Raw genomic sequence first — 21624 nt, 5'->3', positions numbered from 1 at the left:
GCATCTCACCTTGCCGGGACTGGGCTGTCTTGGAACTGAGTCCCAAAATAAGACTCAGAAGAAATGCCAGACAGGAACAGAGCCTGAGCTCTGGTCTGTTGATCTGCCACCAAGGGAGTTGGCCGGGAAGATTAATGGCAGCGTTTTTAATTTGTTTTTGGTCCCCATTTCAGGTATTCATTACTCTTTATGCACTCGCATTGACACCTTTTCTTGTTTTATTTTTTTTTGTATTTCAAAGGCAAATGGCAAATGGGGGGGCCCCACAGGTGAGTGACTGGAATTTGATTTGGTTTTTTATTCTATTTTTTTCGTATTTACATGATATTAAGCCATTCATAAGCGTGTAATTTCGTTTAGCACACGAAGTGGGCATAAAAAAACTGATTTTTTCCTGACATCATAATTGCAGTTGCGCCAAATTCAAGGCGGTCCCAGACATTCTGCTTCCTTTTCCCTGCCTTTTGCCTTGTTTTTTCCTACTTTTTCTTGTTTTTTCCTACTTTTTCTTGTTTTTTCTTTTTAATAATAACACACACAGAAAATGCTTTTTAAACAGCCTGAAAATTATAACGCATCAGTCACGAAAACAACGAAGACAACGAGACTTTGGCTGCATATTTTTATTTCCTCTTTTTTTTTGCTGTTATTTCCTGTTGGGGTTTTCCCTTCCCCTCCTCCTCCGCTGACCTGTGAAAATCTTGGTTTTTTCTCTCTCTGTATGTTGTTACCCCATTTTGTGCAGCTTTGTCGGCCATATTGGAGGGGAAAAGTCTGGGCCCAGAAAGAGTGTGCGAAAGAGAGGTTTAATGCAAGGAAAGAAAGAGAAAGAAAACAGGGAGCAAAGTGCAAAAACTTGAGAGGGCGAGGGAACTACCGCCGCACAAAATGGTTTATTAGATTGAAAAACGAGAGAAAAGAAAAACTGGAATCTTGGCTTGGGGGAATATGCAAATCAAGTTAAGTAACCGACGGCATAAATTAAAAATAAACAGAAAAAAGAATCTAAATGCGAGATGGGAGATCAGATGGAATGAATCTCCGTCGAGCCGCTCGGCAACTGTCCAATAATAATGAAATATTTCCAACTCTAAAACCGCCAAAAAACTAGACAAAAACCAAGCACACACTTTGTATGGCCCAAGAGTGTGCGTGTGTGTGTGGTGTTATTTATGTTCTCCCTACTAATTTTGAATTTGAATCTGTTTCTGTTTGTTAGCTGTGACCTTTGGGGCCTATATCGATATGTATTTTTTCTTAATTTTTGAAAGCGTATTAAATTACGAAACGTGGAAAGGGGGGAGGGCCCCCATCCGCCAGAACCGAAATTGAAACAAGAATTTCAAGTATGTTTAACCCAAAACACACATTGAGAAGAAGGAGAGAGAAGAGAAAGAAAAACAAGAACCAAAAACCAAAACCAAAACCAAAACCGAAACAGAATCAAAATCCGAATCCGAATCCGAATCAGAGTGGAGTGAAGTTTCTCGTTGTTGGAGGAGAGTTTGGCGCGGCTCTGGAGGCTTAAAGTATTTCACAGGAAATCTTCGGAAACGCAAAACCCAAACAGCAACAATATGTTCTACACATTTCTTTCGGCCCCTACCCCGCTCTTTCTGCTTGCTCCTCTCTCCTCCTCCCCCCACTCACTGTGAGAGAAATCGAAATCCCAAAAACTAAATCCTATAATGCCTGCGCGAGGGGCGCACACACAACGCATACCCATCGAAGAAAACAAAAAAAATAAAATCGACAAAAATCCGACCCGCACTCACGCACGGCTACATTTTGAAATATCTCATCGTGTGTGAGTATTCAGCTTGGTATTTCTTTTTTCTTCATACAAAGATATATATATATATTTATATATATTGCCTTTTTGTTTCACATCCCCAACCAGGTCCAAGTCCCTGCCCCCTTCACAGAGCGTACGCTCAACTCTATAATAATGATAAGATGGCTCTTAATCACAAAATTTATATGTGCCCCGGCATTTAGTTGTTCCTTCTCTGCAGCAGCACCAGTAAAGGCCAGAAATCAAAGGGATCTGTAAACTGAAAACAGAAATCAGAGAAAACTCAAAACCTGGGCCCCAGACCGTAGCTGAAACTGAACTGATGATGGGTTATGCGCGTTTATAATTATGGGTCCTGTCATTCTTCAGCTCAAAGTCTACAATTTTCAGTTTAGTGCAGGACAGAGATAGCCCCCTGACATCATCTTCTCTCTCTCTCTCTCTCTTTCATTGACTGCTGCAGCCAACCCAAAACTCTGAAAAGTCAGAGGCGTGGTCGACAGGCTTGGCCCACTTGATTTTGGTAATCAAAATTATAAGAATTATAAGGAGAAAGCTTACCGCTTGCACTCGTTCCGAAGTTGTCTGCAAGTAGAGTTAAAAAAAAGAATACAAAAATTAGTTTAATTATTTGTTAAGTTTATTAGTTGGTTGTTAAAAAAGAAATCAAAACAATAACTTAAAACATTTCTCAAAACCTAAACATAATAAATCTTCTTTCCAGAAACCAAAACACAAAAATGTTGAGGAAAAAATTGAAATATTTCCTGCAGACTTCTTCTGACCGCAAACTGTTGTTGGATTTCACTGGCTATAAAGTATGAAATATATATATATTCACACGCTGAAGGGTCAAGCTAGGGGTGGGGGGCGTTGGGCAATCAATCAAAACTATGAGAAAATATTTGGAGCAAATCAAATGCAGCCTCGCAAAGAAAACAAAAGATGAAGCCAACTTTTTTTTCGGTTCCAAAATTTGATTTTATTACCTCTTTTTTTTGTATTTCTAGAGCTTGGCCATAACTTTGTTTGGCTTTTTCGCACGCAAATCATTTTTGTTGTTAGCCAAATTGGGTTTTTTTTGGGAGGTTTTTTATGATTTTTGGCCAAAAGGCATTATGCAAATCTCTGCTTGCCGGTTTTAAGATATCTAAAAACATAATACCCGATCGGTGAGAGATCTTCTGCCTGGGTTTTGTTAAGGATTGGGAACAGCTCTTCTTTTCTATAATCTTTCATAAGCTGTGAACCAGAAAGTATGGCTAATAAAGCAAACAACCAGCTTTTGTCTTTTAGTGGATTTTTTCCCCCCCTTGACTTTTCGATATTTCCCTTCTACCTTTTTTTTGATTTTTTCCTCCTACCTTTGCCATATCATTGGGTGTCATTTAGTCAGTTTGTAATGACATGGCTAAGAGTATTTTGTGAACTTGGCTTTTGAGGTTGGCCAGCCATCCAGCCAGCTCAATTGCAGCCTTGGCATCCCGCAATGGACGCGTTCTTCTTGTCATTTAAGTCATCGAACACGCATTGGTACATTGTACACAGTGTCGGTGTCGGGTTTGTTGTCCCCATCTCTGTTTCTCTATCTCTTTCTGATCAGCAACTCCTTCTCTCTCTCTCTCTCTCTCTGTCGCTCTGAATGTCAGTGTCCTGGAACGGCCATCAGACCAGACCAAGTTACCAAGTTACCAAGAGTTCCATAGGAGGATACCCAGCCCCATGCCCCCGAAGCAGTTCATAAATAATCGTCTTAAGTTGATGGCAATGCGGTGACTGTCGACGATTGCTGGGTGGCACTCGTTGCAGTTGATGGTACACCGAAAGAAATAAAGTTTTTAAAGCTAAAATATATCTAGAAATTGTAGAACCAAAAGCTTAGTTTGAGATATATCCTAGGGAAAAGCTTTTCCTTAGATTTCTAATACTTTCCTTAACTTTTCCTTACTTTCTACCCATACCCTTTTTCTTTCTGTGCAGCTTTTCGGCTTGGCTTTTTGGATTTAAGCCCGGGTGCTTAACATTGCAGTTCGAAAATGAAAAGGCTCGGGAATTTATCAGCGCTGCTGCAGAAAGAAAGCAAAGGCTGCTTGGGAAACGTTCAGAAATTCCAAAAACGTTTCAATGAATGTCAGCAACGCATTGCTTCAATTTTGTTCTCAACTTTTCTTGTTTTTTTTTTTGTTAACCCCCCCTCTCCCCTCTCCATCTCACTACATACAGACTTGCCTGTCGTGTCTGATCCCATTTTAATATTCTAGATACTTAAATAAAGTACGTGTCTGGCCTGGGCAACAAACGTTTATTGTTTGTTAATTGATTTCGCAGCCCAAAGTTCTGGTTAAAATGCAAAGTGCAGCTTTTTTTTTCCTGAGTTCAGCGGAGAGTGAGACAGAGACACAGGGAGAGAGAGAGAGAGAGGGGTAAATAACAAAACGAAAAGGCAAAACTTTGGCATGGCACATTTGGTATGCAAAATTTGTTTGCCTTTCGGGCCAGGCCAAGATCGCTTTGCTGGCTCGCTCGCTTCCTCTTGAGCTCTTCTCTCTTCTCGCGCCGTCTTTTTTGGCCGCAATTAATTTGCAGACAGTGAATCAGCCTTGAGGCTTCTTTAAGCAGTTGACAATTGTCAAGGACTGCGACAACTTGGCGGCACAACTTGTCTCGTTGTTGGTTGTTCATTGCTGTTGTTGTTGTTGTTGTTTTCTACCTTGCAACCTGACAGCTGACAGTTGCGAGAGACTTTGCCTCGGACTTGGGTCATTTAACGGTAATTACCAAAATGCTGGCCGAACAAAAAGCTTTCCGCGAACGTTGGAAAACGCTAGGAAATGTTTTTTTTTCCTAGTTTTAGCCGACTTTCGGAAGAGCAGCAAGAGCTGGACTGGCTGGCTGAAAGAGCAGCTCAAGTGCCGACAAAGCCAAAGCGGCCAAGTGAAGCATAAAAATGAAGCACCCAAAACGAAGAAAAACCTCAAAAAATGGCAGAGCCACAAATAGAAGTAGAAGTTTGTATACACTAAGAAAGATTGGGATTAAGAATAATGGGGTTAACCCAAAAAATAAGCAAATCATATAGAATTAAGCCCCAGAAATGGTTAAGAAGTCATGACTTCTTTCAGGAATATCCCCAAAAATCTTTCTTCTTACAACTTTTTAGAGCCTTTACCCTATAAACTAGCCTACATAATCCTTGTTTTCTTTAAGCATCAACCAATACTGTGTTTTTTTCCAGTGTAGTTACCCTGGCACACGATTTTCCATTTGGCCAGAGCCGAGCTGCGCGAGACTCTCGAGCGCGACTCACAGTCTATTTATGTGACTATTGAAGTGGGCTTTCTGTTCACTTTCTGGGGCCTCCTCTTCAGCGGATTCAGAGTTGGAGATGGAGTTGGAGTTGGAAGTTCGAGTCCATACTCCATAATACTACAGAACCTGAAGAGCAGCAGCGGCGGCGGCGGCGGCTTGGGCTTTGATTTTTGCTTGATTTCTTTCAAAATCGGCTGCAGCTAAAATAGAGATGCAGAGCAGGGCTCCCTCCTCCGGACCCGAGAATCTTTGGGCCTCCAAAGTTGATATGAGGCTCGAGTGGAGTTTGCCTTTTTTCTTTTTGTATTTCTTGTTGCCCCTTTTTGTTGCATGTGCAGTGACTGTGACGCCATTTTCAGGCAGGCAAAGGCGTATGCAAAAAAGAGAGAGAAAAGCCGAGATGAGGTTGGGAGAACATGTCCAAAGGCAAACCGCCAAAAGGATAATCAGCAACAATTTAGTATTATTACACCACGTTTCGAAGCCATCGAAAAAGGGGTTTGGGGCAGAGGTTCAGGGTTTTCTGTGGTCGGTAACGGGGTGTGTGGGGAGGGGCCAAAAGTTGGAGCAGCACACAAAGTTGTCTGTCAGAAGAGGCTCGGCTGGGCCCCACTTTTAAGCCTGGCTGACTGGCTGGCTGGCTGGCTTAGCTCTCGAGTATGCATTTCAAAGAAAATCATTATTATCGATGCGGCAAGACGATGGCAAGAGGATGAAAAAAAAAGGCAGCTTTGGAGTGGAGGATGAAGACCCCGAAGCCGTGTGCCTTTCGGTATTTTCACGTAGCTCGTCGTAGATTGAGTTTCAATGGAAAAATGATTTGCAAATTGACTTTAACGAATTGCCAGAGCCAGAGAACGAGCAGGTTGGCTTTTGGGCATGTTATGGAATTTTGATTACAGCATTTGCTATTAGAAGAAAGCTCCAACCGCATGTAATTGGCACGCATTTTGGTCTCAGTCTATGGGGATCTATGAAATAGCCAACTTAAAGAGCCACCTCTGGGGATCTTTGGCCATTGAGAAGACAATCGAAGGCGTTCAAAGAGCTGGGGCTCAAGTCGATGCCATTTTGATGGTCGTTTCATTGGCATTGGCCAGGCTGAAAAGTCTGAAAGTCTGGCTAAAACTGAGACTGAGACTGAGACTGAGAAACTCAAGATACAACTTGAGGCCGCAGGCGGGACGTCTGATCTGATCCATGGCCACCGATCAGGCGCTCTCTCTAAAAGGAGATCACTGGGAGAAAAGTTGTCTTGAAAGGAAGAAAATAACTTGAAGTTTGTGGTTTTAAAAAGTTAACTTAATCTGAAAGATATATTAATGGAAACGTCAAGGAAACATTCCCAAAACTTGCTATCTTTAGATACTTCTTAGCTTTCTCTCTTTTTCTCTCTGTGTTCGATTGCAACTTGAACTGGGACTCCATTGCGGAGGAGCCTTTGCCCGTTGGGCGATGCCAGTTCGTATATCATTATAGAAATTACCTACTCTCGGCAGCAGCCATTGTTAGTATTTTGCCATTAACGTTAACTCTCTGGCACAATCTGAGCTGCCTGATCTCTGGCAAACTTTTGCAGCTTTACCAGCAGCAGAAGCATGCCTCATCGATGGGAGGGGGGCAGCAGAAATTAAAAAAGAAAACTTAACCAACCAACTAAAATTTATCAAGCGGCAAGGCAAGGGTAAAAAAGTAGATGTTGTAAATTATTAAAATCTAATGGAAACGTTGACGTCAGTTTGGTCTTGTGATGATAGCTGGAAGTTGGTTGATAAGACAGCCTATCAGTTAACCAGACAGATAGTTGGGTAGCAGAGTTTTATATAACTAGGAAAATGTATAATATGACTTACCAGGACTACCGAGGAAGACTGAGGAATACAATCGCCGGGAGGCGTCTGCATTGCGAGCATCGGCAGGTGAGGACCATTCTCTTCGACACCATCGACCTGTAAGAGATAGAAAAGCCAATGGTTAGTTAACTCTTTATCTTTACTATAAAGAAAACTTAGTTTATAAAATGAAAATAATGAAAAAATGATTAGAAAAACAAATAAGTTCAAAAATCTATTACTTAGCTTAGGTCTTAATCTATATCTTATATTTTGAAGTGATGGGAAAGCAAAAGTTTCTTTAAATATAAAAAAAAAACCTTGTACTTAGTGAAAAAGCTAAAGCCTGTATATAATTATTAATTCAATTCTCCACATTCATAAGCCTTTTGGCTAAAAACGAACTGAAACTCATTTCCAGTTAAGGCAACGCGCCGCAGCGGCATTAAGATCTTGAGCCACTCTAAGCCATCGACTGACTGACACAATTCGCAACACTTGTCAAGTTAATGCCTTTCAAACCGATATTGACAGGGCGCTGAATATGTTAAGCCCCAGCATATATCTTATGATATCTGTTCAGGGTTTTCAGTGGGCTTTCGTCAAAATTTTCATAGAATGACAGGTGATTCAGTTGGCTACCCCCCTCCCTCCCAAAACTAATCTCTGTCTGAATGAAAAGGTCGCATTGGGCAAAAGCAAGAACCCTCAAGTCAAGGAAAATGGCCCACAAAATGTATATAAACTTAAGAACCTCAATGGACACTTTAAGCTTATAAAACTTTAAATGAAAAACGTAGTGTTAAGAAGAAAAACCAAGAAAAAACGAGAGGAAAATGGCGCTAATAATAATTTGGTTTATGGGCTTTAAAGCACAATGAAGGCGGTTATGGTCGAGTGAGGGGGCGTGACGCGGCGGACAACAACAACAGCAACAGCAGCAACCCTCGGCCAATCTCCCGGGCAATTTCTATTATTTTTTTAAGCACTTTCTTGAGCTCAACGACGGGGGCACAGACAACCAACGCACCTTTATTTAAATTTTCTTTTCTTTTTTCTTTGCCTTCCCTTCTTCTTCTTTCTATTCTGGTCAGATGGTTAGGGGTAGGGGTTGGGGGTTAAGGGGGGCCGCCAGACTACGCTTCGTTTTCTTCTTAATGGGCAATTTTCTTGGTAGTAAATGGGCACGTTTTATGAACGCTTTTGTGGGGTGTTTATGGGGTGGTGCTGATGCCCAACCTTCCATTCCACCCACCTTACAAGCGACATCCCCTTATATCTGCCACGCCCCTTATGGGCTAAACGAATGCAAGTCTTGGTGGTTTTTTTTTCTGTCCAAAATGGAATATTAAATTGCCACTGAAACTGCACCTGGCCAATTAAAAGGTAACATAATATGGTCGAAAATAAATTGGTAACAAAATAAAATAGCAAACAGTGGAAAAATCTCAATTTAATTGAAAGGTTTTCCCATTTTTGTTGGCAAATCAATTTGGATTTTGATGTATGGCTCGGTTTGGGGGGGGTTATTTTTAAAGCGATTAAAATTAATTACGATAGAAATTGATTATTTAAAGAAATTTAATATGTAAAAAATAAAATAAATAATAATTTAAGGCGTGATTAATATTTAGAAGAGATTTTATGACAAATAAAATGATTTTTATGGATAAATGGAGTGATTATTAAAGTACAAAAATAATAATAAAAAATGGGATATTTCCCAGATTATAAAATTAAGGTTTTAAGGTCTTAAAATGGATTTTTATAAACTTTAAAACTAAAAAGGAATGCAAAATAAGAAATAAGATCTTAAATTTTTCATAATTATTCATAAAAGCCTAAAATAATTACCAAAAAATCAGACATTTCTCACTTAATAAAATTAACCCCCCAACAGCCAATCCAAAATCAATAATATAATTAATATAGAAATCTGACTGCCAACAACAACAACAACAGCAGCAACAACAACTACAATGAGTAGCCGAAAAAAAAACCAAATTGTTCGCACATAAATCTTTGCACTAAAAAATTTTATTGTCGTTTTTATTGTAAGGAAATAAAATAAAAAAAGAAGCCAAAAGCAAAACAAAGACACAACAATAGCAGCAACAGCAAACACACACAAAGAGACAGAGCCAAACAGTCTGCTGATTTTGGCTCTCCCAAACACACACACACACTAACACACCCGCAGCAACTGTAAAAAAACTAGCATCGCCCCCTCTCTTTCGCTCTTTTGATGGCCGCGTATATTTCCCCTGGCGAGATTATCGTACCGTAAGTTAGCTGCTTAAATATCGTAAGAAGGCAGCGCCATTTGCCTCGCAGCTGGTCTGCTCTCGTTTGATAAGTTAGAGCGAGACAAAGCTAGTGAAGACATAAAAATGCGGCGAATTCAGTTGCTCGTGTTTTACTTTGTTTTTTTTTTGTGTTATTATTTTTCTGCCAAGTTAATGATTTTCGATTTTTGTGACTTGACTAATTTGGTTTTTTTTTATTTTGAAGACCCTCAGCTCTGCTTCTTCTTGTTTTCTATTAACTTATGCAATGTAAAATCAAAAAAAGCGAACAAAGCCAATTCGCTGCGCTTTTAAAGCTTAAAAATGGGGGAAAAAAATGCCAACAAATTTGAAATTTCTTTGTTTATGAGGCTTTTAAATGTCACAACTCTCGATTCCTGAGAATGTGCTAAAACATTTATGGCCCGCCTGTCTCAAAATGTATTTTAAATTATTTTTGGTTTTTCTTTATTTTTGTTTGCTTTTTTTCTTTGTTCAATTTTCCTACAATTTTCCTATGAAAATATATTTGAAATTATATTTCTGGTTTCGTTGGTTGTTCTATTTTTTCATGTCTTTTGGCCTAAATGTTTCGAAATGTTTCTCAAATTAAATTAGGCTCTGTTAATTATCGTTTTTTTTTCAGGCAAATTTTAGCTTGTTAAATGTTTGTTTTTTCTTTTTGATTTTTCTTGATTTTCTATATATTTTCATTTGTGTTTTCTTTTGTTGCTTTGCCTGATTTGCTTTTTTGGCCTTTTGTCGGTTGAACGCAAAACGAATGATTTTCTATTTTTAGTGGCACTATTTTGGTGGCGACCCCATTCGATTTTCAGCCTCTAGCTAAGTGTGTTCTTAACCCCCCACCCCCCTCTCCACTTTCCTTTTTCCCCAAAAAATGTTCCCTGATTTTTCCTCTAACAATTTCCCTCGAACTTTGTGAAGTGCCCAGGGGCCTGATAAATGGCGCTTAGGCATTGATTAGATGCCCCACAGCTACGAAATGCATTTGCCTTATCACCCAAATGCACTCCTCACACACACATACACATACTCTGCCACACATTATAAACTAACACCCATTAGAATTCCCCTTCCCCTTTCCTTTAGACAAGCGGCAAAAGCCGAAAAAAGAAAAATAACAGACGCAATGAAACGAATTTTCCATTTTCCATAGAGTTCACTTCACCCCAATGCCAAAGTCTCTTCGATTCCGTTCAGTGCAGAGAGAGAAAGTTGGTGGAAAATATTTAGAAAATTCAGAATTAATGTAGAATCTTTATTTAAGATTATAAATCTTCTATTTTTGCATTCTAAAACTAAGCTATTTTCCAAAAATGAAGTTTCAGTTTTCAATTTTCATGTTCCCCTTTGACTTTCTTAACATCTTAAAATGTCAAAAATGATTAAATTATATGTTTAAAATAAATAAGAAGAGATTTTAACCTGAAATCATTTTTATTACTGCATAAAAGTAGGCAATAAAATATGCTGCCATGTTATTTCTATGAAAAATAAGACATAAACTCACTAAAAACTAAAACTAAACATTTTTAGTAGCTCTTAAAAGCCAAAAAAAAACATTTTTCCTAAGAACTTTCTTCTCAGTGCATTTGTGTCTGTCTCGCTGTGTGCCTGTGTGCGTGTCCCTCCTGTCTCTGTGTCTGTGTTTAGATAAAATTGTGTTTCGAAAGTGACAGTTGAAATGATTTATCACTTGCCAGCGACTGCAAGGCGCAAACGCCAACGCTGCCCCGCCTCCGCGAACGCCTCCCTCTCACCTCCCCCCCTCTCTTTTACCAACCAACTTTGGCTGTCGTCAAAGTTTTTAGCACAAGCTCCCTTTGGCCCCCCAAAAATTTTCTACTTCTCAGCCCCAGAATGTTTGGCATTTTTGTGTAGAAAAATTGAAAATTGCTTTTTTCGTCAGCAGCCCCTCTTGGAAAGCACTCTCTTCGCCCCGCCCCCCTCGAGCAGCCTCCCTCCTCTTTGTCCTGCTATCTCAGGCAACTTCATCTTTCCAATTTTCTACTATTTGGCTTTGTTCCCCCCTTTTCCTCGCGTGGCCTCTCTTGTATTGTTGTTGTTGTTATCTGTGAGTTTTTCATATGAAAATTTAATTCCGCTCAAAGCCCCCAACCCCCGCCCCCGCTACCACACCCACTCACCCTGGCATTTCCCATGCGAGCTAATTTAAAAATTTTTGTAATTTTTTCGCTTTGCTCTTTTGGAATTTTTGCAATGCGCGACAAAATGATTTATGTCGCTGCCTGGGCGAAATTAAAAATATTACAAAAAGCCGCAACACCAACAACAATGTGAACACATTTAAATAACATAAAAAAATACATATATACATATATATATCTCTGTATCTGTACAGTATGTATATATTTATGGTGTCACTTGAAGCTTTAAAATGAAATTGTTGCCGTGTGGAAATTTACGCTGGCTTTTGCTCAGTTTTTATGCCCAACAATTGCAGGGCAACTGCAGTAGGGAATGCAAAAAAAAAAAGATATATATATCTATATATATATATATCTACATATATATATATTTAAAATAAAATACATAAACCGCAACAATTTTTCAACATTTTGCACGTGTAAATTTTCCAATTGGTTGAACGCGCCAAATGAATGAAAAAGGGGGAGAAAAAGCATTGCAAAAATGTGTGGGAAAAAGAGCAGAAGAAGTGTAGGGGGGTAGAGGCGAAATGTGTGGGCGTTTGGTTTTGAGAGGGCGTGTCCTTCTCCTTCTCCTTTTTGTATGTTAAAGTTCCAGCTGATGGATTCATTTAGACAATTCTTGGGGTCAGGTAAGCAAGTTTCAAGTTTTCGTTTTTGTTTTTCTGCTTTTTTGCATAAAATAATAATGATGGTGGAAAATTATGGCGGAATATGAAATTTGCATGGGCTATGGGGGAAAGCCTTTGGGGTGGCCCTGAAAACGAGTTAGGAAAACAGGTATTCTAGTTGTCTCAGTCTTTGGGTTAAAGTTTTCTCTTTTTTTTGAAATGAATATTTTTTGCAAAGCCGTCGGCAGTTTTTTATCAAACAAAATAAGGTTTTTTTTAAAGGGAATTGCAAATAAATTTAAGTTTAATTTAGATAAGTTAAAATACTCCAAAAAAAATTGATAAAAAAGAAGCTTAGAACATTTTTTATGACGTTAAAAAAACAGGAAATATCAAAAATCACTTTCAAGTTACAAAAAAACTCATTCATGAGTGACAGATTTTAGATTTTAAAACTAAAAATAAACTAAAAAAATTCTAAGAAATTACCTTCTGACGTCAACGGCTTGACGAACTTTAAAACTTGAACGAACTTGAATGAAATTCGCCAAATGATAAGGTCTTATTACGTCAACGTAAATATATTTTAAGATTTCTTAAAACTTGTAAAATTCCCAAATTTCTTGTGAATGAATTTTGAATTTCTCACTTAAGATTAATCCCCGCGAAGATAAGCAAACATTTGATAAGATTTATTTCTTGCTTAGTGATAGGAAAAATAATCTTTTATAGGCCTATAAATGATTTCCAGTCATTTCTTTCAATTCGATTTGGAAAAATTAAAGCTGGCCAAAAGGAAAACAAAAACGAAAAAACTGTTAACCCAAATTGCATTGGCATTTCATCTCTGCAATCTTTCATTTGGCTTGCAGCCTTCCTCTCTACCTCCCTCTCTAGTTTTTCCTTGGCTTTTTGTGTAATTATTCACATGCAGCGAATGAATTTTCATGTTTTTTTTTTTGCCCGATTTTTAGTTTGCCATGATGGCCGGAAGGTGGCGCTGCTGCTGCAGCTGCTTTACGAGGGGAAAAACAACAAAAAAAACGAAAAAACAAGAGCAGTTATCTATTTTGTTTTTGTAGTTTGCCTGGCATTTTCCGCTGCCGTTTTCACAGCATTTTCCAGTTCTCTATTTTTCTCTAGCTGCATTTTTTGCCGCCCAGGAATTTTCGTTGCTGTTGTTGTTGTTGTTGTTTGCTTTTGTTTTAATTTAAATGAAAAAGCTTTTCGCGCATAGTTATGAAAATAATGGCTGGCATAAAGGGGGGGCAATATATATATCACTCTGGCTATGCCATATAAGGCCAGTTCTAATGCATTAAAGCCAGCACTAAGTGGTTTTCAGTTTTGGTAAGAACTTAAAGTGAGTCTCTCTCTCTGGTTTTTTTAATAAAAATCAAGGGCCACACCTTCGAACATGACTTGTAACTTAAGTCAGTTCCTTTTGGCCTGTGTCATCAGTTTTGGCGACATCCTTGCCGCATCCGACGGGGCATATCGCTTTACACTTGAAGCAAATTTGAAAGTCTGGTTCGGTCCGCTCGTAACTCTTCTGGTTACCGCCCCCTGTCCCTGCCTGCCTGCCTGCCTGCTTGCCTTCTGACTGCCCACACAAGCTCTTCTCATTGGTATTTGTTGCTGTTTCTGTTTCTTATTTTTTTTTTTTTTTATCTGGCCCGCGACTAATATAAACGTACAATGGACCAACTTAAGCTGAAATGACAGTTGCGACATGTTTGCGTAGGCGTGTGCGATCTCCCGGACGGACTAACAGACGGACAACGACCCAAGATCGTACCAGACCATATCCATACCATCCATACGAAGACGACCAGCAAATGTTTTGGTATTAATTTTTCTTGTTGTTGTTGTTGTTGTTGCTGTTCTGGTCCCCTCAATCTTTGGTCCCCCTAACCCCCCTAACCTCCTAACCATTTTGGATACAAAGCCAACTGACAATAAACTTTATCGCATTCATGTGAATGCACTTTATGACACCTAACCAGGCAACACACACAACGGCCAGTGAAGGTGGAGAAACTTGTTTACCTGCCCGCTATTTCCACGGGGACGAACAAAGAATTTTTGTTGCGAATTTCGAGGCAATTCTTGCACGACTGATTTGAATTGAAAGACTTTGATGAGGTCTACATGTGGTTAAAGGATAGTAATATAGATGCAGAGAGAGAAAAAATGTGCTTCCTGATGGATGTTTCTTGCATTTTTAACTTTGTTTTTGTATTTTTTTGATATTTCTTCTAAGAAACAGTTAGCCTAGCCTCTTATAACCCCAATTAAAACCCAATCTATATACCAACCAAAGACAATAAGAATATTATTATGCTTTTTTTTGCGCCGTGTGGCATTGGGTATTTCTGTGGTCGTCTGGCTGACTCGTGACTCGTGCGATTTCAGTCGTCCGTTTGACGGTCACGTGACCCTAATAAATCACAGAATTAATGTTACGTAAAATGGAGTTGGCTTGGCCAGAGAGAGAGAGTGCGAGTCCTCTGCAGTCCAGAGCTCAGAACGTTGTACTTCTTCTTCGGTTGGAAAAGCCACCACCGTTGAGTTGGTTAAACTATGCCGGCCGGAAATTGAAAAACGTTTGCGGCATTTCTGATAAGCCAGCCAGCCCAAAGGGAAAGCCGCATTCGAAATGTAACTTAAAGATCAGTTGGTTAATATAGAGGAAAATTTAAAAAATATTTTACACATTTTTAAACTGCATTTTCGCACACACACAGAGAGAGAGAGAGAGAGAGAGAGAGAGAGCGACAGCATTACGGCCATTAAAAATACCCAAAACGACAACGACAATTTCCTCATTATCGTAAAATTTATTCAAGCAAAATAAATTCATTGGTCGTTAACCTTGACACTGGTTTTTCTTTTATTTTCCCCCGGCTGTATGAGTGTGTGTGAGTGTGTGAGTGCGCATAAAACTCATGCTATGACGCGTGTTAAATAGTCGCCTGTCAACTCTGGGGAAAACTTTGGCCCGCCAGCTGTAAAATGATTTTCCCAGACAACGACAACCGACGACGAAACAGCTCCATATCACCCGGCAAGTTCGACTACATTTAAGTGCTGTGTAGGCTCAGACAAACAAATTGTGATTACAGGCAGAAGCGAAAGAAAGTTGGTTAAAAAAGAAAAGGAGAAGGAAAACAGAGGCTTAAGGAATCCGAAAATCAAGCATGACTTTCATTATTTTCTTTGTCTGGTAACCGAAACTACCGAAAATAAATAAAATGGAATGACGCCCGTAAGTATGCTACAATAATCGATACGACTGTGTGTGTGTGAGTGTGTGTGTGCTTGTTGTTTTTACTGCTTGACTGCGTTTTCCACACAAACACACACACACACACACATACATACACCGACAGGCTGAAAAGAGAGCGATTTGTCATGAGGTTGCCGCGAGTTTTCGGGAGTTTTTCCAACGCCGCACCCTGCAGGGCCCCCTGTGCTCGGCTGTGGCTTAAAGTGTTAATGTATCAGCCTGGCATTGTTTTTCCCAGAATTTATGCACTGCGAACTTGTTGAATACCCTGCGGATTTATGGCCAACTTAAAGACTTACATACATATATGGCGCCCAACTAAATTTAATTTTCTAACCAATTCACATGTAAAATAGCTACTTCTAGCTACTTCTGCTAGTACAGCATAGACAAATCAAATTTATAGCCATGACAAAGGACAAAGCCAGAAATAGTAGCTAAAGGATAAATAAAAAAAAAGGAAAGAATAGAATAGAAAAAAAGGGGAAGAAAACTTAAATGAAGAAAAGCTTTTTTCATCCCAAAAAGCTAGCTGCCTTGTGTGGCAGCTGTCTGTGTGCGTATTGGCGAAAACTCCGACCAACTCCGACTGCCTTTCCCTACATTTCCACCCAATTCTCCTCCTTATTTTCCTCTCAAGCTGTCGTCGTCATTTCGTTCTTTATATAAAACCCGAGTGGTAGCCAAGGAAAATGCTCACACACACACACACACACATACACACTCATAGATTTTATATATTTTTTTTCTGTGTGTTTTTTCCTTTTGCTTTTTTTCTAGTATTTTTCTACATTTCTTTTATTTCCAGTCAGCAGAAAAAATTCTTATACACAAGCGTTGCGTTTTCTACAAGTGTATAAGTGTGTGTTTGTGTGTGTGTGCTGGGAAAAGCTTTGCTCTCATGTGTGTGTGTGTGTTTGTGTGTGTGTGCGAGCTGGAGCAGTCAGCTCAGTTTTCTTTTGAATGATTCGATGATTTTAAGCGCCTGCGTTATATGAAAACCAATCGCATCAAAGCACCCCATTAAATTTCATCGTCAGGCATATATCCTTGCCGCACTCACACACACACACTCATACACTCTACTCTATAGGGGGCCAGAGGACACAGCTGCTGCTGCTGCTGCTTGCTACTAGCTAGCTAGCTGATATCCTTGGCTCTTGGCCACGTCTGCATCTATTCTATGGAACGTATTCGTCTGTCTAAGCCCAAGGCAAACGTTTTTGCTGCTGTATTCTGTATGGCATTCTCTGTGTGTTTGCTATGTGCCGGGGAAATCCGTCAGAAAAGCGCAGCCGCTGCAGCTGCTGCCTGCTGCCTGCTCCTTCAGACTCCTCTGTGCCATCAACTTTCCACCCAAGTCAGCTCCTCCCACTCCATCATTATGTGCTGACGGCGTAAATGGCTCTATCAGCACATTGTGCCTTTGGTGCCTCTGACATGTGAGCCAAGCCGAGCCTTCGAATCTCTCAGCCTTTCAGGCTTTAAAGTTTTCCACCGTATTCGAGCGCATTTTGAGGTAAATTTAAAGTGCTGCTAATGGCTTTATAGGAGCCACCAAATATGTATAAATTGCAAGTCATATTGGGAAAGGGGGGGTGGTCTAACAGTCAGCATTGTTAAAGGTAAACTTTAAGGTTATTAAAAAGTGATTTTATGGTTTTTAAAACCAAAATAAAGTTTAAATATGAGATTTTTCTATGATAATTATCAGCTTAAAAGTGTTTTTCTTATTAAAGGGAAATATTTTTTAGGTTTAAGAACTTGTATTAAGTTTTCTTTAAAGTTTTTATCGAAAATTTATAAAATGTCTGTCAGCGGAAGAAGCTTTCTGCTTTGTAGGCTAAAAATGGCACCTTTTAGGCTACTTTTTAAGCCTATTTCAGCTGGCCTAAAAAGTAAGACTTTAGTTCTTTATTAGAGAGGTAAGACTGTAGTTCTTGGACATGTACAATATAGCTGGTATATGCACATAGTCGCACAGTCTATCACTGGCAAGCGCCGCCATCTTCTGGCGCTCGTCGTTTGCTTTATTTGCAGTTCCTGCTACTCCATCTCTTATTTCGCCTCCTTGCCCCCCCACCATCTTCTTCTGGCTTTCATTCTTTTATACTCCTTCCCCCTTTCCTTCTTCTCTTTCCCTCTCCCTCTCCCTCTCTCTCTATATATATATATATATATATGTTTTTTTTTTGATGGCAAACATTTAATGGGTTTTTCAGAAAATTGCATTTTCTTCTTTGGCACTCTTTAGCCTTTTTGTTTAGCTGCTACTTTAGTTTGGAAAGGTGGGGGCGGTTTGGGGTGGAGGAGTAGGTGGGTGGTTAGTCCCAGTTGTTGTTGCTGCTGCTGCTGCTACCGCCGCCTCCGCTGCTGCTGCTCATGACCATGGCTGCCATATTAGATTTTGAATGCATTTCCGCTTTTTGCCGCAGCGAGCAAAACTTTTGTTCGCCATGTTGGCTCTGCTTTTTCCCAGCTTTCTATCCTGCTCTATATACCTCTCTCACTCTATCCTGCATACCCTCTATCTCTCTTTCGTACGTTGGGTTGGGGAAATATTTTCCACTGACTGACAGCTGTGCAAATGGGCGGCAACAAGGACGAGGAGGCGGCATACTGCAAGTTTGTCTATCTTCAACTTGTTTTTGTTTTTGTTGTGTTGCCAAAAGTGGGTGGCTGAAAGGAGTGGGCTGGCCTGGCCTGGGCTGGTTGCATTAAAAGTTTGTTTCATTTTCCTCGTATTTTTCGTTTTTGCTTTTGCTTTTGTTTGATGAAAAAGTCCAAGTTGTTGCGCAAAAGTTTTTATGCAAGTTTTGCTATTTTGGCAAATGGATATCCTTCTGCTACTCCAACTTGGCTTCTTCTCCCTTCGATTATGCTGTGTGGGCGAGCTATCTATGTTACTTATATGAAAGTTGGTCAGACATATATACTCCTGCCACTATATATATCTATATCTATATGTACTTACGAGTACAGCTTGCTATTGGCAAGAAGTTTAATCAAAGTTTTCTCCTTGAATTTGGGGGAGGCAAAACTAAATTGAATAAGAAATTAATGCAGAGAGAGAAAGAGCCTTTAAGTGATGGATTTTTTACTTCCAAGATAGATCAAAAAACTATAAAAAACATAAAAATTGTTTAGTAACCTTTCATAGGTTGGAAATTCTTTAAGTTTTTGTATGTTTCAGCATGAAATTCCCCACTGAACACACCTTCAAGGTATTTGCTTGTGGAAAGGCAACAAAAACCGCTGCATATTTCAGGGCGCAGGCTGCATATGCAAATGAAAAACATTCCACACATTCTCCCCCCCTAAAGGCAAAAGGCCATTAAATGTCAAACCCGCAGACACAAAAAAACAAACAAACAAACAAACACAACGAACATTTTCCCAACCCGTTTTCGTTGACCAAATTAAAAAGCCATTTGGGCCTACCAAAGCCAACAACCGACTTTTGTGCCAAGTTACCTTTTTGGCCAGCGGCTTTTTTATAATATATAAGATGCCTACCTACCTATGCTATACTCTACTATAATATTTGAGTTAAAAGATACAACCGGTTGATGGAGTTGATGGGTTTTATGAGTGCCAATCAAAGTTCATCGATTATGCGACAGCATTTCGTCTTTTGTTTCAGTTTTCGTTTCGGATTCAGTTCTGATATGTGTATATATGGCATATCTTTAACGATTCTCAACGGCACTAAATCTTCAAGGACAGGGAGCTGAAGTGAGTTAATCATGAATGATTTAACGAGTCGTAGACCATTTAATTGCCATTCAACTCGGACATGACAGCAATCGGTGATTAAAGCCAAACGAGAGACACCAAATTGTGTTCGCTTTTAACGACTTGACAAAGTCATTTAAGGAATTTCTTTTTTGTTTTTTTTTGACAATTTTGATCAAAGTTTCCTCTTCAGATGGCCACCTGTAAGCGAGAGAGAGAGAGGGGCCTGGCAGCACGCGCCATTTCGTTGGAAATTGAAAACGTGTCCAACATCGAGACATCAATTTTTAAACAGAAGTAATCACTTTGTAAACGCTGAGCGGAGAGGTTAAGGCAGAAAAAAGAAAAATAAATATTCGAGGATATCCTTTGGGGGGTTGACTTCAGGCTAAGCCAGCAACCAGGGAGTAAAGTGAAGTCCTGCTGGTCCTTGGCTGGCTGGCTGGCTTGCCTTGTTTGCCTTTTCCTCGTATTTACCCTCGACAAGTGCTCCTCAAAAATGTTCTGAGGGTTTCGCTTGATTTCCAAATTTCTGCACGTAACAACGTAAAGTTGCAGAAATTTTTATACAATTTGTTGCATGCATAATTCACGAGGATAAGAGGGAGGTTAAGGAGGAGGAGGAGGGCAGTGGACCTTTTGTGGATTTATGTGGGTTGTGTCTGGCTAAAGAACTTTCGGTGACTGTCGAGGAATTATGATGAGAGCCAAGGCCCAGAGCCCAGAGCATCAAAGAAAGTGACTTAAACGATTGGCTTGGTATTCAATTTACAAGGGAAAGTAATGGTCTCAGCAATTTGTATTTACAGAGAGAAAAAAACTAACGATATTATTACCTATTTAGTTAATATTTACCATTAAACTTGAGTTTTAAGTTTCAGCGTTTTAAAGCAAAGCAAATTATGGCTAATTGATGGGTAAAGCAAATAAAATCGAAAATAAAGAAAAACAAAAGCCGAGCGACCATCAAACAACATTAAGACCCGCCGTTAATCCATCGAAACGAGCGCCAATCCATATACCATTTGTCTAATGCCGTTCAACGAACACTATACTACACACACAAACTTTTAATTGCCGCACTAAAAACTGAAAACTGAAAAGGCGGGGGGGAGGAGAAATGATAGAAGAAAAAAATAAAAACCAAATAAGCTAAAAATTTATTAAATTCTCATTTATCAAATGCCATAAATCACGAACGACGACGACGCGTCTGCTTTGTATTTTATTTCAAATGATCTATCAACAGTTGCCATTCCGCTGGCAAATTCCCTCACTTTTGGACGCTTTTATGACTGGCTAATTTGGTTTGTTTTTGATTTTGATTTGTCAGTTTATTGGCAATGATTCTCGCCTGCTCTTCTCGCTCAATGAACTAACTTTTACTACTACTATATAGAAAAACTAATGCTTGTTTCGCTAACTGTGCTCCTGACAACTGAATGAAAGGCCGAATGATGATGTCAATCTATCAAATATACACTCCCCCTTTTAGTTTTTTTTCTGACCGCGCCGAACGTTGGCAAACACCTCTAGGCCTGTCAACTTTTACTTTCTGTATGACCTTTGCTAAACTGTCAAAATTTGTTGTCAAAATGTGTGGTGAGTGAGCTGGGGGGAGGAGGAAGGGGCTGCTGCTGCTGTGTATTTGCATTTGACAGCTGCTGTCGGACGTTCGCTGCCCTCACACACACACACACACACACACACTCACACATATATACTACATATATTTTTCGCACTTTTGCAGCAGACGCAAAACGCGGCTTTGAACTACTAAATCATTTTTGACAGTTGGCAGCGAAGCCGGGGAAAGCCCTCAGTTGCTGTCTCTTTCGTTCATGACCTTGAGAACCGTTACAAACAGGCAGACACACACACACACACACACACTCACACATTTTTATTCCAATGGCGTAGCCTTTGTTTATGCAATAAATTAAAAGCAATAATTTTTCATCTTGAGCCAGCAGCAGCAGCAGCAGCAACAGTTGAAAGTTCGCCCGCTGCGGCGCAACAACATTAATTTTACACACACACACACACACACTATTACATGGCGAAAGAGAGGGCTATATGTGGTGGCGAAAGAGACGGGGACATTTTGATAAAGTACCGCCATGGCAATGGCATTGTTTTTAACTCGCTGCGACTGCGCTAAAAGCAAAAACAAAAAAGAAGGTGGGGGGGGGGAGGAGAAACTCCCAAAAACAATAATTCAAGTTGTGCTCCATATTTAAGACACAAATACCAAGGCAGGATTGCAGGTTCAATGGACGCTTTGCGCCTGCGCAGGGTTAAACAAATTGCAGCCATCTCGCCCTCTCTTTCTATGAAGTGAAGTCGCCCTCTCTCTCTCTCTCTCTCTTGCACTGTGCCTGTGCCCATTAATTCTAGCGCTTGCCGGCTTGTTTGACAGTTCTGACAGACGATTATTTAAAGTTGTGCTTAAACGCTAGCCGTGTCTTTCTCTTTGTGTTCTTGGCCATGGCCCACGGCTGTCTGCCATCCGCCAACGCTATGCGGCACGCCCCTTTGCCCATTTCAACCGCCCTAGGAAATAATACAAATTACACTTT

The 21624-nt window shown here is 39.8% G+C and overlaps 1 protein-coding gene across 2 annotated transcripts in view; it reads right to left on the bottom strand.

The window, feature by feature from the left end:
- Window positions 1-21624, bottom strand: part of LOC108113722 (homeobox protein homothorax) — a 107178-nt gene that overhangs the window by 16138 nt on the left and 69416 nt on the right. For both annotated transcript variants that reach the window (XM_041818729.1, XM_041818727.1), the window contains exons 9-10: window positions 6958-7053; window positions 2357-2380 (exon numbers count right to left, since the gene is read on the bottom strand). In XM_041818729.1, the coding sequence (XP_041674663.1) occupies window positions 2357-2380; window positions 6958-7053 (120 nt within the window). The remainder of the gene's footprint in view (window positions 1-2356; window positions 2381-6957; window positions 7054-21624) is intronic.

This window comes from Drosophila eugracilis, unplaced genomic scaffold, assembly GCF_018153835.1.
Source record: "Drosophila eugracilis isolate 14026-0451.02 unplaced genomic scaffold, ASM1815383v1 contig_367, whole genome shotgun sequence".
Lineage (NCBI taxonomy): Eukaryota > Metazoa > Arthropoda > Insecta > Diptera > Drosophilidae > Drosophila > Drosophila eugracilis.
The sequence above is the reverse complement of the archived record's forward strand: the minus strand, read 5'-3'. Positions and strand labels throughout refer to the sequence as shown.